At 41.6% G+C, this 15,133-nt stretch overlaps 1 protein-coding gene across 4 annotated transcripts in view; it reads left to right on the forward strand.

Annotated features, from left to right (window-relative positions):
• Nucleotides 1-15,133, forward strand: part of RAB3GAP2 (RAB3 GTPase activating non-catalytic protein subunit 2) — a 106,274-nt gene that overhangs the window by 16,481 nt on the left and 74,660 nt on the right. For 3 of the 4 annotated variants that reach the window (XM_064276896.1, XM_064276894.1, XM_064276895.1), the window contains exon 2: nucleotides 10,058-10,122. In XM_064276896.1, the coding sequence (XP_064132966.1) occupies nucleotides 10,058-10,122 (65 nt within the window). Of the gene's footprint in view, nucleotides 1-9,811; nucleotides 9,876-10,057; nucleotides 10,123-15,133 lie in introns of those variants that run through there. The other variant, XM_023538701.2, reaches the window with a different exon arrangement.

The following is a 15,133-nucleotide window of genomic DNA, read 5'->3' on the forward strand; positions in this document are numbered from 1 at the left end:
TGAAGTCATTGGTTTTATTCATTCAGGCAAAACACTTAACTTGATAAAGGGGTAAGAACAAAGGTTTATACTTATGTTACCAGTTTTTCTAGACCATTTAAAACAGTCCTGTTCAGTGATGGCTGTGAAAAACAGGTTAAGGGTTGAAAAGTTAGGAGGTGGTTGTTACTGTTACTGTTGTCGTTGAGTTTAGGTGCCTTGGAGACGGTTCCCACTCGTATCAACCCTGTGTATAGCAGAATGAAACAGTGCTCAGTCCTGCGCCATCCTCACAGCTGTTGCTGCGTTTGAGCCCTTTTGTTGTTGTTACTATATTTATAATTTCATCTTGCTCCTCCATTTCTCTCCATATCATATAAGTTGTTTGGAGATCAGCTTGTTTACATAGAGGGAAAAGGAAAAGGTTTAATTCAGGATGTGGTATGAAACAAGTGAAGGATAAACTTCAGGTGAAGTGAACTAACAAAATACTTTAAGCTCATAAACTTCTTGACACACTTAAGTTGAACCCTCAATGTTATCCTTGATTGATTTGCTGTGAATTTTAAGAAAAAGTGGCTAAGAATGTGAAAAGGAAACATTTTAATGGAAGTTTACCCCTCAAGAGAGGTTTGGCAAAAAAGGATTCAAAACTAAGTAGAAATGTCTCACGTGCCTAGAAATGCCATGAGGTGAGAAAAGCCAGTTAGAACATGAACCCGTGAAACATTTGTCTGACGGCTGGAGTGTTGTCCTGGTGTAGCACAGACGTAAAACGACTCCGCTGAGAGCAACGTCCGGCTTGTGAGTGGCAGCATCACAAAACAAGACCAGGGAAGCCTCCTCACCATCTACTTTTAGATTTCTCCAGGGGACATTATTTGCTCATTTTGCACTGTTTTCGGTAAAACCTGTTTTACTCACCGTTGTCAAAAAGAACGTTCGCATTATAGAGTACCGATCACCAGTTGCTCCCAGGCTCGGGGGTACCCAGGTGTCCCCGTGGAGGGCAGGCCTGTTTTGTCACCTTGAAAGGGCAGATGTGGCCAGGCATTGGATGTTGGGGCCATGAGTGGCTCCAGGTGGGTTTCCGTAGGTGGCTGGGAGTGAGTCACACCTTCCGTGTGTGTCAGACTTGTTGCTTGTCTGTGCGTGGACTCACCGTTGGCAAAAAGAACGTTCGCATTATAGAGTACCAATCACCAGTTGCTGTCATGTCAGTTCCAACTCATGGCGACCCCACGTGTGTCAGAGTAGATCTGTACTCCATGGGGTTTTCAGTGGTTCATTTTTCAGAAGTAGGTTGCCAGGGCATTCTTTCAAAGCACCTCTCGGTGGACTCAACCCCCCAACCTTTTGGTTAGTAGCCCAGTGTGTTAACTGCTTGCAACACCCATGACTCCTTATGGACTACGGACACAGTTTAAGAATGATGTAGATATTCTTTTTTCTTAATGCTACTTCAAAATTATATAAAGTTTATTTGGGAACTCAGTAGTCTTTGTGATTATTTTTTCTAATCCTACCAAGAAATTAGGTTGTTGAAAGTCACATGTAATTGAACATATTAGCTTTCCATTTTTGACCCATATTGATGCTGCATCTTTTGTTAGCTGTGATACAAATTTTGTTTTGAAATATTGAATACACATTGTGTGTGTGTGAAATACGTGTTTTGTTGGGTGCTGTCGATTCTGACTCATAGCAACCCCGTGTGACGAAGTAGAACTGCCCCATAGGGTTTTCGTGTCTGTAATCTCTATGGAGTAGGTCACCAGATTTTTCTCCCCTGGAAGCACTGGGTGGGTTCATGCTGTCAACCTTTCGGTCAGTAGCCAAGCACTTAACTGTTGTGCCACCGGTAAAGATCCATTACTCCGTATCAAGCCATCTACTCTGAACTAGATTTTTAGAGGATTTTCTTCTTATATTGTCAAATTCTGCTATTAGACTTGAGGTAGAACAAAAATATTGTATTTTTCCTATTATTTCTTAATAAAACTAAAGCTAGGAGTTCATACTTTTTAATTATTTTGTCTCACTAATTAAATGCAATGGAATATAAGTTAATTGTCAATATTATTATAGTTTTATGGGTCCCTGGGTGGTGCAGACGGTTTGCACTTGACTGCTAACTGAAAGGTTTGTGTTTCAAGTCCACCCAGCAGCACCACGGAAGAAAGGTCTGGCCATCTACTTTTGTAAGATGACAGATGTGGAAAAGTCTATGAAGTACAGTTCTGGTCTGAAACACGTGGGGAATGACTTGACAGCAACGAGTTTATTAAAGTTTTATATAGGAAAGTTATTTGAAAGAAGTGGTTTTGATTCTGTATATAAAGCCTTTTTATATACCAAATCAATCCCATTGCTGTTGAGGTGATTCCAACTCATAGCTACCCTATAGGACAGAATAGAACTGCCGCATAGGGTTTCCAGCGAGAAGGTGGTAGATTTGAATTGCCCACCTTTTGGTTAGCAGGCGAGCTCTTAACTACTACACCACCAGGGCTCCCTGTTTATATAAACTTTATAAAAAATAAAATTCTATTGTTTCGTATTCCTGTCGAAATGTAACAGATTTAGAATCAGCAACTGATTTGTTCATGGTATTTTAAAATACTCGTTTAAATCTAGCTGTTTTCATGGGGATATAAGAGAAAGTGTTTGGGTAAGAATGTTTGCATTTAAAAACTTCAGTAAATATTTAAGTACTGAGGATGCTCTTGGAAATATATATGTGTGTATAAGTGTTTGCACACAGATAGTATACACATTCTCTGCTTTCCAAGAGCTTAATAGTCAGGTAGACAAGGTGTACATTCATGGTAAATGGCATAATTACAAGTTAACTAATAATGCAACATATGACCCAAAGCATATAATTAAGTTCTGAAGAAAAAACACAGATAACCTGGTTTTGCAGGAGGGCGAGATCATTGGTGGTCAGAGAAAACTTCATGGAGGCTTAATCAGAACCCTGCAGGAGCGGTTGAAGTGTTAAAGATAATTGGGAAGGCACTTAGTTGAGGGGCATGGGACGGGCAAAAGCGTAGAGTAAGAATGAGAATGACGTATTTGGGGAGAGAATTGTAACAACTATGTAGGGTGTCCATGTGCCAAGCACTGTTCTAAGTGTTTTGCGTATGTTAGCTCATTTAACCTCTGAAAACTTTAGAGGTAGATATAATGTTAACTCCATTTTGCTAAAGGGGATGCTGAGGCAGTAAGGGATTAAGTAAATTGTGTAAGGCCGTACAACTCTTTAGTTGTAAAACTGAGCATCCAACTGAGGCAACCTGACACCAGAGACCTAAGCGTTCATCTGTCCCATACTGTGGCCACTAGCCACATACGATTTTGAGCCTTTGAAATGTGGCTAGCCTCAGTTGAGATGGCCTGTAAGTGTGAAATAAATAACAGATTTTGAAGATTTAGTGTGAAAAAAAGTACAATATCTCAATAATTTTACATTGATTACATATTTGGATCTCTGTTGGACAGCAGTGTTGAAGACTGTCCACCAGAGGGTGAGAGTTGAACTGGAGTGAAAGAATAGAAGGAAGGGGGTGGCAGGCAAAGGGAAAAGTGTTTAGGATCCGATTAAACTGGCGCTCAGGTTTATCCTGGAAGCGTGTGTTCCTCAGAGTGTGACGTTGGACCACCTGCCTCCCATTTGGGGGCAAGGGGGGGGTGCCAGTGCAGATTCCCGGACCCACTGCAGACCTCCTGAAACAGGAGTGGGTCCCTACTCAGCACTGCAGTTATCCCTAAGTCAGGAGTTTAATCTCTTCCTTGTAAAGGTGTTAAGACTATCTTGGGGGTCGGGGTAGATTTGCAGGAGAGACTGTAACTCTGGTTTTATGAAGGCAGGGAATGGCAATACAGTTTTATTAATTAATTTCCTGCCCCATTTTGTTGGATTGCACTTTTTCTATGACGCAGTGGAAACGAGTACTTGATGACAGTGTCATTTAAAGAATTTCCTTTTGGAGATTGGGTGATGGCTGCTTATTTATTTAATAAATGGGAAAAACCCAGACTTTATAGGCTAGCCTTTGACTTAAATGGGTGCCACACAGCTCGTTAGGCAAACTAGTTAATTGACAGTGGCTACGTGATTTGAGAAGCAGCAGTGGTAAAGAGCTTAGCTGCTAACTAAGAAGTTGGTGGTTTGAACCCACCAGCTGCTCCACAGGACAAAGATGTGGCAGTCTGCTTCTGTAAAGATTACAGCCTTGGGAACCCTGTGGGGCAGTTCTGCTCTGTCCTAGGGTTCCTATGAGTCAGAATTGACTCGACGGCAGTGGGTTTGGTTTTTTGGTTTTTACGTGATTTGCTGATTTGTGGGGTGTTTGGAATGTCTACACTGGGCCAAGATCATCCTGAGGAAGAAGGTGGCTGTCCTGGTCTCCTCGTTCTATAATACATTTTGTTAAACTGCCTTAGATCCTAAGTTATACCAGGGCTTGGGACATTCCTTTCAAATTACCCTGGTACCAGGAGACTTTTATCTCTTTATTCTCATAAGAGGGAGTCATGCTGCATTATTTTTTAGATTGTCTTTATAGTAATTAATAATAAATTAGGTAAATTAGTCTTATTTTTTATGATTACATCGAGTTTATAAACCTGGAAACCTTAAAGTAATATTCCATATTAGCATAAAACAGTGTATAGTTCTCAAATATATGCTAAGCACATTGCTTGGGTTACCTGCAGCCTTGATCAGTGATCTATTAATAAACATCACTAATGATAACGGATTTAAGAACATGATCCTTTGTAGAAAAATTACGAGGACTGTGCCTGAATGAAATGCTTTGTATAAATGGCAACTTTATTAGGCATTCATCCGCTATTTTTTTGCAGTGTAAACCTTCTTATTTTTCCTGGAAAATGTGCCTGACCTGCTTGCATAATTAAAAGGCATAAGAAATAACCTTGGTAAAGTGCTGGGATTCTAATACCTTGAACTAGTTGACAGTAGCTGTCAGAAGGCGGCCTGCAAAGTGGTATCAGATGATTTCCAACAGAAGTTAGGAGGCAGCGAAAATTGTATCCCTGGCACGGAGTAGGAATAAGCACAGGCAGTTCCCAGCGGCAGATGTTTCCCACTTCTAAGGTGTCTAGGATTTAGAGTGCATTTTCTCTAAACCAGCCTACAGAAACACCTTTTGTCCTCCTGAGTGTTAGTGCTGGTTCGTCTGTTACATAAAGATTTCTCTGGGAGATCTATGGTGAGAGATACTCCATTAAATTCTCTTTCCCTCTTGTTAATAGGAGCTCACCGGTCAGGGGCGGCAAGAAATGGGGAAGTCCTCATGAACACAAATATCTTGTATAAAGAAAGATTTCTCAAGGCCTTCCTCATCCTAGATGTTTTGGATTATGGCATAAAGAAATATGGGATCTCTGCAGGGGCAGGAAATCCAAATTACTGCTTCTTCCGTTTAATTGTATGAGTCATTTGTGAATTGAGTCTGGCACTTCTCGTGCTGTTATGGAGGAGAAATAATACGTTTTCCATAGTTTTATTTTGTACAGCACAGGTTATATGTACAAACTAAGCTCTATGAAGGCTCGTTGGCTGTTGTAATTCCAGCATTTAGCACAGTGCCCAGCAATGGAAGATGCTGTGTTTGTTGAATAAATGAATGAATGAACGTTTAGCTGTCCTTCCTGAACTGCTTTAAATTCTGCGTGGTCTTTCTGAAATCAGGGTAGTTTGATAAATACTTTATTTGCAGTAATAGAAGAATTGAATCCTGGACTTCAGAGCAATATACTTTTCTAGTTGTTTTGCTTTTTCATTCAAGAGACAGTGTATTTTCTAAAACCGTAAATGGGTGGTCTAGTTGCTCTTAGCCCACAATAAAGCAGTTGTTTTTGGTGCAGTGGAAAAATTAGCAGAATAGATTGACTAACTGAATTAAATTGCTAAAGAGGAAATTAATTCTCCAAGAAAAAAAAAATCTGCAGACCTCAATATGAGGGAAATTTCTGTTTAATAAGCACTCTTATTTGGCCTTAACTGTGAGCCCCATACTGTTCCTTGATCTTGTCCTTCTTCATAAACCACGGTAGGAGTGCGCATAGCCTGATACTTACGGGCGTGGCCTTGGAGCTCAGGCAGACCTAGTGTAAGTTGGTCCTGTGTGATCTTGGTCACGCTGCTTGCACTCTCTGAGTAACCTGTTTTTCTCCTTGTAAAATGGGACCATAAAGGATCCTTGTGATCTTTAGATGAATTAATGTCTCTAAAGCACTTCAAAACTACTCGCCGTGGAGTCAATCCTGACTCAGGGCCACTCCGTGTGTGTCAGTAGAACTGTGCTCTGTAAGAGCTTTCAAGGGTGAGTCTTTGGGAAGTGGGTCGTCAGCCCTTCCTTCTGAGACATCTCTGGGAAGACTCGAACTGCCCACTTTTTGATTAGCAGCAGAACGTTGAACCATTTATGCCACCCAAGGACGCCATAACGCACTTAGGCACGTAGGAATGTTCAACACCTGTTAGTGGTTGTGTAATAAGCCCTGAGTGTGCATTGTGTCTGTGTCTTTGCTCTTGTTGAGCTGTATTCGAAGTATATTGGAAAGTTACTGGCTAGTTTTTAAAGACCTAGTTTGTATGATACATCTTCACTGTATTTTTCTCATCTCTTTCTCACTCCCTCATCTGAGCTCCCATAGTAGTTGATTACAGTGCTCACCACATGTTACAGCTTATTTCTCTGTCTCCTACACTTAAAAAAAAAAAAAAAAAAACCAAACCCAGTGTGTTGAGTTGATTTCGACTCCTAGCGACCCTATAGGACAGAGTAGAACTGCCCCATAGAGTTTCCAAGGAGCGCCTGGTGGATTTGAACTGCCGACCCTTTGGTTAGCAGCCGTAGCACTTAACCACTGCCCCACCAGGGTTTCTGTCTCCTACACTAGACCATGCTTTAAGTGAAAGTTTACAGTTCAAGGTAGTTTTTCATACAAAAAGTTTATACACATTGTTATGTGACCCTAGTTGTTGTCCCTATAATGTGACAGCACACTGGATTTCCTGTGTCCATTCAACCAGCTCCTGTCCCCTTTTACCTCCTCATCTCACCTCTGGACAGGAGCTGCCCATTTAGTCTTATGTATCTACTGGAGCCAAGGAGCACTGTCTTCACAAGTAACATTTTATGTTTTACAGTCCAGTCTAATCTTTGTCTCAAGAGTTGGCTTCAGTTTTGGGCTAACAGAGTCCAGGGGCCATGTCTTCTGGGGTTCCCCTAGTCTCAGTCAGACAATTAAGTCTGGTCTTTTTATATGAATTAAAGTTCTACACCCCATTTTTCTCCTGCTCCACTAAAAAAAAAAAAAAAAATTTTTTTTTTTTTTTTTCCCCATGAGGGACTCTCTGCGGTGTTCCCTGTCGGGGCGGTCATTGGTGGTACCTGGGCACCATCTAGTTCTTCTGTAGACCAGGAATTCTTTAAGGAAAAGGAGGATGTTTGTAATTTTCTCAACTCCTACCACAGGTTTTGGCACATGATATTTAACAGAGCGTTTGTTAAATTGTTTAATCAACTGGTATGTGAAAATCTTCTATAAACTGCAGTGGTAATCAAATGGTAGTACTATCATAGGATATAACATATGCCTGGCAGCGTGCTTCGTATGTTAAAATAAAAAAAATATGTTAGGAAGGAGTTATTTGGTATTTACATGCCAAAAATCAGAATATTACCACAGCTAACTGAGCAGTGATTCCAAGTATCAAACGTTTGATACTTGGAACGTAACAGATTTTTTTGATCACCTATATGTAATTGATTTCTGCAACTTTCTAAACGTTGTTTCTAAGTTAAAGTTCTAATTGCTTCTTGCCATAAACCACTCTGGATATCAGCTTCAGTCCCATCTTTTGAACTGATTTTTTCCCCTGAATTTTAAAGGTGATTATTAAATATATTTTATTTATATCCTGTAACATTTTAATGGCTAAGTTTTTTTTTGTGTGTGTGCTTTAGATGAAGGTTTAATGGCTGAATCTTCATGGCTGGCACTGGGAACTTAATGTTTATTAGGCACTGAGGGCTCTAGTATGTCCCTGGGTTGTGCAAGCACTTCGCTTTTTGCTGATAACCTAAAGGTTGGCAATTCAAACCCACCCAGCGATACGGTGGAAGAAAGGCCTGTTTCTGCAAAGGTTACAGCCAAGAAAACTCTCTGGAAAAATTCTACTCTGACTGTCACACGTGGGGTTGCCATGAGTTGGAATTGACTCAGTGGCGCTGGGTTAGTACGCTACCTCATTTAATCCCCACAGCAACCTTACTAGATGTGGGTAACTGTTGTTTTCCATGCTTCAGAGGTGAAGAACTAAAGCTTATAGATACGGGGTTACTTGCCATACATCACAGAGCTAGTAAGTGGCAGGCCTAGGATTTGAACGTGGGTAGAAGTACAGTTCTACTCTGTTCTGTAGGGTCGCTATGAGTTGGAATTGACTCGACGGCGGTGGGTTTGGTTTGGTGTTTAGAGGGTCAGCAAAAAAGAGGAAGACCCTTAACGAGATAGATTGACATAGTGGCTGCAACAGTGGACTCAGACACAGCAAGGATTGTAAGGATGGCACAGGACCGGGCAGTGTTCCGTTCTGTTGTACGTAGGGTCTCCAGGAGCCGGAACTGACTTGACTGCCCTAACAACAGCAGCAGCAACAATCTGATTCTGGAAGGAGCCCTAGCACTGCAGTGGTTAAACACTTGGCTGCTAACTGAAAGATGGGTCATTGGAACGAACCCATCACCTGCTCTGTGGGGAGAAAGATGTGGCAGTCTGCTTCCCTAAAGAGTACAGCCTTGGAAGCCCTATGGGGCAGTTCTGTCCTGCTTCTGGTTCTATGAGCCAGAATCGATAAGACAGCAACATTTTTTTTTTTTTAATCTGATCCTTGAGTCCCTGGGTGGTACAGGTAACACATTCTGCCGTTGGAGGTTTGAGTCCACCCAGAGGCACAGTGAAAGAAAGGTCTGGTGATTTACTTAGGCAAAGTCAGCCGTCGAAAAGCTGTTCTACAGTTTTACTCTGACATGCTTGGCGTTGCCGCGAGTCAGAACCGACTCAGTGACAGCTGGTTTTAATCTGATTGTAGGGCTTAAATTTACGATATGCAACTGCCTGCTCTTTTCACAATTTATTTGAACTTTATTTTTTCTAATTTAATTTAATGTGTTAAAATATCTAATGTTAGTGTGAGAGTGGTTGCTCAAAAAGGTGTAGTTTCCTCTCTTCACTTTTTAAGGCATCTGGCGAAATTTTAGGAGCCCTGGTGGCACAGTGGTTAAAGCACTCTGCTGCTCACCGAAAGGTTGGCAGTTCAAACCCACCAGCTGTCTGTGGGAGAAAGATGTGGCAGTCTGCTTCCATAAAGATTTACAGCCTTGGAAACCCTATGGGGGAGTTCTATTCTGTCTCATAGGGTCGCTGTGAGTTGGAATCGACTTCACGGCAGTGGGTTTGGGTTTTTTTTTTTTTTTTTTTTTGGTTTGATGAAATTTTAGGTGTATATTTTTGTCACCGTGTATATTTTGTCTGATGTCTTAAGTGGAGCCCTGGTCACGTAGTGGTTAAGAGCTCAGCTACTAACTAAAAGGTCGGCAGTTTAAATCCACCAGCCGCTGTTTGGAAACCCTGAGGGGCAGTTCTGTTCTGCTTTACAGGATGGTTGTGAGTTGAATTTGACTTGACAGCAGTGAGTTTGGTTTGATATGGGAATGTCTTAAGTAACAAACAATTTTCCTTCTCAGATTTTTAAAGTTACCTTTGTGATTTTATTTAAAGGTGGATGAGCTTGATGTCTAATATGTTAAGATCCAAATAAGCTCCCGTTTGACACAGCTTTGCAAATTCAGCAGGTTAGATGTTTCCTGGTTATTATTACACATTGTGAAACCCTGGTGTAGTATAGTTTACCATGGATTTCTTCTTAACATCAGCATTATAAAGGGGTTGATTCTATTATATTTGGAGAAAAATGTTTTGAAAATATATTAAACCTTATATTCTATGTAAGCACTTTTCATCTTTTTTAAAACAGGTAAATCAGCAAACTGGGAAGATGACGGCTGGGGAGCATGGGAAGGAACAGAGCCCCAAGAACCCGTAAGTCTGTGTAACGTATGTGCGCTTTCTGACGGTGGCATTTTCAGAAGCTGTTATAGCCGTAGGCTCCATTGGCGTCCCCGGGTAGTGCAGTGGTTAATGTGCTCAGTTGCTAGCCCAAAGGTTGGAGGTTTGAGTCCACCCAGAGGCACCACAGAAGAAAGGCCTGGCAATATACTTGCGAAAAAATCAGGCACTGAAAACCCCTAGTTCTACTCTGATGTGCATGGGGTCACCGTGACTTGGAGTTGACTGGATGGTAACCGGTTTGGTTTTGGACCTCCCATTACAAAAGGTATTCTTTTGCAATGATGGTGATATATTTCACTGTTAAACTGACATTTTAAAACCTATGTCGAGAGCATTTTTGTGCCTACTTATTAGTACTTAAGCAGACACCTGTTCTTAAGGAGCTTAACAACTATAGCTAAGTGGGCTAAATGGAGAGTAGTTGTTTAGGATTCTTCTTCGTAAGTTATTCCTTTAGACTCATTTATTCACTGAACACATGTTTGTTAAGTGCCTACCACATTCTACGTCTTTTCCTAGGTGGTGAAAATATAGCAATAACCAAGAGAGACAAAACTCAAAAACCCACTGCTGTTGAGTTGATTCTGACTCACAGTAGCCCTATAGGACAGAGTAGAACTGCCCCATAGGGGTTCCAAGGAGTGGCTGGTGGATTCGAGCTGCTGACCTTTTGGTTAGCAGCCATAGCTCTTAACCACTGCAGCACCAGGGCTCCAAGGTAGACAAAGCCCCTGTGCATGTTCATATATTTTCAGCTGAGGGTAATAGAAAATCTAACGTAGACTGGCTGAAATAACAAGGAAATTTATTAACTTGCAGATGAGGAAGTCTAGAGATAGGTTGGGCTCCTGGTTTGATTGATGAGGTGACTCAACAGTGTCACTAAGTACTCGAGCTCTTTCCTTCTGTGTGCTCTGCGTCTCCAGCCTTGGCTCACCCTGCGGCTTGTTCTGCCCACAGATGCACCGTAGGATGGTAGCCAGGAACATGTGGAACAACGAGTTCTTTATTCATGTGCAGACAGAGAAAAAGACCGGGCTCCCGTGACTCTTAGTTAGGAGTCAGGAAATCTTTCTCAGAAGCCTCTCGCAAACCTTGCCTTTTATCTCACTATTGCTCATTTCGGAGCCAATCACTGGCAAGAAATCGGAGATTTTCATTGGCCAATCATACCATTCCCTGCAGTTGGAGGGGATAGGAGAGTCAGCTTCTCCTGAGACCCATGGCTATATGGGAGAGGAGCCAATAACTGAACAAAATCAGGATTCTTTACGGAGAAAGAAGGGGGAAAATGTATACTGGAAACGTGTGTCTATTTTTGGTATTTGTTTTCTAGAATCACAGAGCTGAGTGACTATTGTAATATAACACATTGGTGTGATCCAGTGTACCCTTGAACCTATTGGCAAAATCAGGTTTTACTGTGTTGCCAACCGATGTGCTGGAGACTTGCTTTATTGGCCAGTTTTCCAATAATTACTGGGGAGAGCACATATAAAACCTTTCTGTCTGACAAATGTAAAACAGGAAAGGTTCTTATAATGAAACAAGTCATACAGCTTTTGTCTTTACCTTTACATTTCCCAGTAAGTTTAAAGTTTTCTAAATAAACCTTGTAGACATTTTATGTTAAAGTGGAACCTCAGAGGAGGTTCCATTGTGACGGTTGTTACATATATAAAATACCGCTATTGTTGCATTATGGAGGTATGACATTTATTTACAGACCCAGGTGCCGACATCTTAAAGAAAACTTTGTTCTCATACTTTGTTCTTTCTGGAGAGGATATTTGTTTGTGAATGATGCTGGGGATTTGTAGATGAGGCCACACAGTAGTCTCATGGGTTGCTGGTTGTACAGTACTGAATTTCCGTGTAAGGTGATAGAAAAATTGCGTTGATTAAAGGTAGGGTTGCACAGCCAGTTATTGTAATTGCCGTCAATAAGTTGTACACCTGTAAAAAATGGAATTGGCAAAAGGTGTGTAATATACATACAGCAACAACCACACAAAAAAAGAGTAGCTACTGAGGCTGCTTGTGTAAAACCAAACACCTCATGGGACTTGGTTATGTTTGGAGGTTTAGGGTCATGGTTTCATGGCACATTCCGGTTAATTGGTCTAATATCATGTTTAGTGCTTCTGTTCTACCTCCAAGTTTGTTGCATAGTGCCTGGGGTCTTAAAAGCTTGCAAGCGGTCCTCCAGGGCATCACAGCTGGTCCCTATTTGCCTGGAACAGCAGAGGAAGGAGAGTCAGGAATAGGAGGAAGAAGTGGTATGTGTGATGTATGTGTGACGAATTGTCTCCATGAACAACTGCCTCCTTTGCCATGAGACCAGAAGAACTGGATGGTACTTGACTACCACTACTGAACGTTTTGATCAAAGATTCTACAGAAGAATCCTGAAAAGGGTGAAAACGCAGAACAGAATTTCAAATTCTGATGGAATCCAGTCCTTCTAGAGCTAGTGGAGTCTGGGTGAAACTCCTGGGTGGGAGCCACTGAAACTATTGCCCTGAGATAATCTTTCAACCTTAAATATCCCCTGAACTCTCTTTAAAACCAAACAGTAGTTTAACTTAGCTTAGCTAGTAAAGAATGTCTGCCTTGAGCATTGTACTCTTTTAAGATATATTTACATGAGATCAGATTGACAACAGCAGCTCAAAAGATTAGGTAGGAAACTTAGGGAGCAGTGAGTTCATGTTAGTGGGAGAGGAACAACTCGGAAAAGGAGGATGAGAATGGTTGCACAACTTGAAGAATCCAGTCATTGAATTGTACATGTAGAAACTGTTGCATTGGTGTATGTTCCGTGTATGTTCTCAACAACAAAACTGAAATAAATGATTAAAAACAAACAATAAAAACAAGACATGTTTGCCAAGGAAGACTATATGGTGGGTGAGGACAAAAATGGTACTATGTCCAGGGAATAGGATATGACCCCTGCCTTGAACTGCAGCATCAACCAGAACTTTCCCTGTATCGTTCTAAGGTTTCTGCCAACATTTTATACTAAAACTATTAGAAATTTTGCTCAGCTGAGGTAAAAGACCCCTAATACTTCTGCTGCTGTCTGTTATGGACAACTCCAAAGGCATAGTGTGCTCCAGAGGCATAGCAAGAGTCAGAACGAAGGCTCGCAGCTCTATGAGATGCAGGAGAACGTGCTTCAGTCGTGGCAACGGAGCTTGCCACCCGGTCTGATCGTAAAGAAGGCAAATGGAACTTTCTACTCCCTCACATTAGAAACAGACCAACTAGGAGTCCAGGCTCATTTTCAGTGGTATTATTTATGCCTAATGCTTAAAGGAGACCTTTTTAGTGTCTCCTTATTGTCACCTGCCACTTCTCCTTTCTCGTTTGTACTTGTTCAGTGTAGTTCAAATCTGCATGCCTCAGACATTCCCTAGGGTGGCTTCTGTTGAATGAGTTTAACCGTGGGCATGGGCCCTGGGCCTTAGGCTGGGGAGCGAAGGGGGACAGTGACGGATGGGGAAGTGGTGTGAGGACCTAAACTCCTTGCCCTCCTGTCGATTCCGACTCACAGCAACCCTGTTGTTAAACATCCTTTCAACCTGACTCTTGATTTTGGCCCCATCTTTCCTCCGGGGCTCAGCCGGTTGATGGTTTTGCCGTTGGCACTGAGGTTGCTTCTTAGCCGTCCTCACCGTCAGTTGGTTGTTGTTGTTGTTAGCTGCCACTGAGCGACCCTGAGTCATGGTGACCCCGTGCACGACGGAATGAAGTGCTGCCTTGTCCTGCACCATCCCCGTGATGGGCTGGGGATCAGACCGGTGTGATCCATAGGGTTTTCATTCATTAGCTAACTTTTCAAAGCAGACCCCCAGGCCTTTCCTCCTAGTCAGCCTTGGTCTGGAAGCCCCACTGAAGCCTCTGCAGCATCACAGCAGCACGCAGGCAAGAGGTGGCTGCCCATGAGGAATCGAACCCAGGTCTGCTGCATGGAAGGAGCTCGTTCTACCACTGAACGGCCAGTGGTTCACCATCAGTTTAAAAGTTAGTAACTGCAAAATCAGTTATCACTCGTCTGTCTGCTTTCTAGCTTTCCCAGTTTTGTGGCTTTTATCCTTTCGTTCTTGTTAATTTTCACCTTCAAGAAAAATCTTCTACCCTTTTTTCTTTTTAAGTGGGGTTTTGGTGCAGGGAGTATTGAGATTAAAGTTCATGTGTTTAATTCACCCTTTTTATCTGAAAGTCCATATAGACTTGCTTTTACACACTGTACTGCCCCTTACTTCTTCCATGTAATGTAATCTGGGTTGTTTTTTTTTTTTCATATTTGCATTTATAAATCATCTCATTCTTCTCAAGGAATACCTACCATTTCATTATATAATTTGTACCGTGATTTATCTAACCACTCCCCTATCGATGAACATCTAGCTTTTGTTTTTTTCAAACAACGTTGGAACAAACATCTTTGCACGTACCATACATCTTTGGGTACGTGATACTGTGATTGAGAGATTGCCTAAATTTCTATCCCAACTCTGCCACGTACTGTTTAACTGTGGGTGTATTACATAACTTCTCTGAGTTGAGCTTCCTGGTTTCTGAAGTGGGACTAATGACAATACCAAACCTACAGGGGTGTTTGAGGATTCAATGAGATGCTCTTAGAATAGTACCTAGAACCTAGCAAGTGCTCAGTATGTTAGCTACTTTTATTATTCCTTTAGAATAAGTTCCTAACAGTGGAATTACTAGGGTAAAAGGTATGTGCACTTGACATTTTGAAATAATGGTGCATCCAGAAGGCAGCCTGACTTTGTGTTCTAACGGCAGTATACGAGAGTACCTTTCTCTGGTCTCTGTGTGGCAGAAATGAAAACAGCTCTGAGCCAGATCTTGCCTTCAGAAGCATTTTGTTTGTCCTGAACACTGTTTCATTAAAAAAAAAAAAAAAAATTGAACTAAGATTTTAAATAATGGGAGATTTTAAACACAA

Source organism: Loxodonta africana, chromosome 25 (genome assembly GCF_030014295.1).
Source record: "Loxodonta africana isolate mLoxAfr1 chromosome 25, mLoxAfr1.hap2, whole genome shotgun sequence".
Taxonomy (NCBI): Eukaryota; Metazoa; Chordata; class Mammalia; order Proboscidea; family Elephantidae; genus Loxodonta; species Loxodonta africana.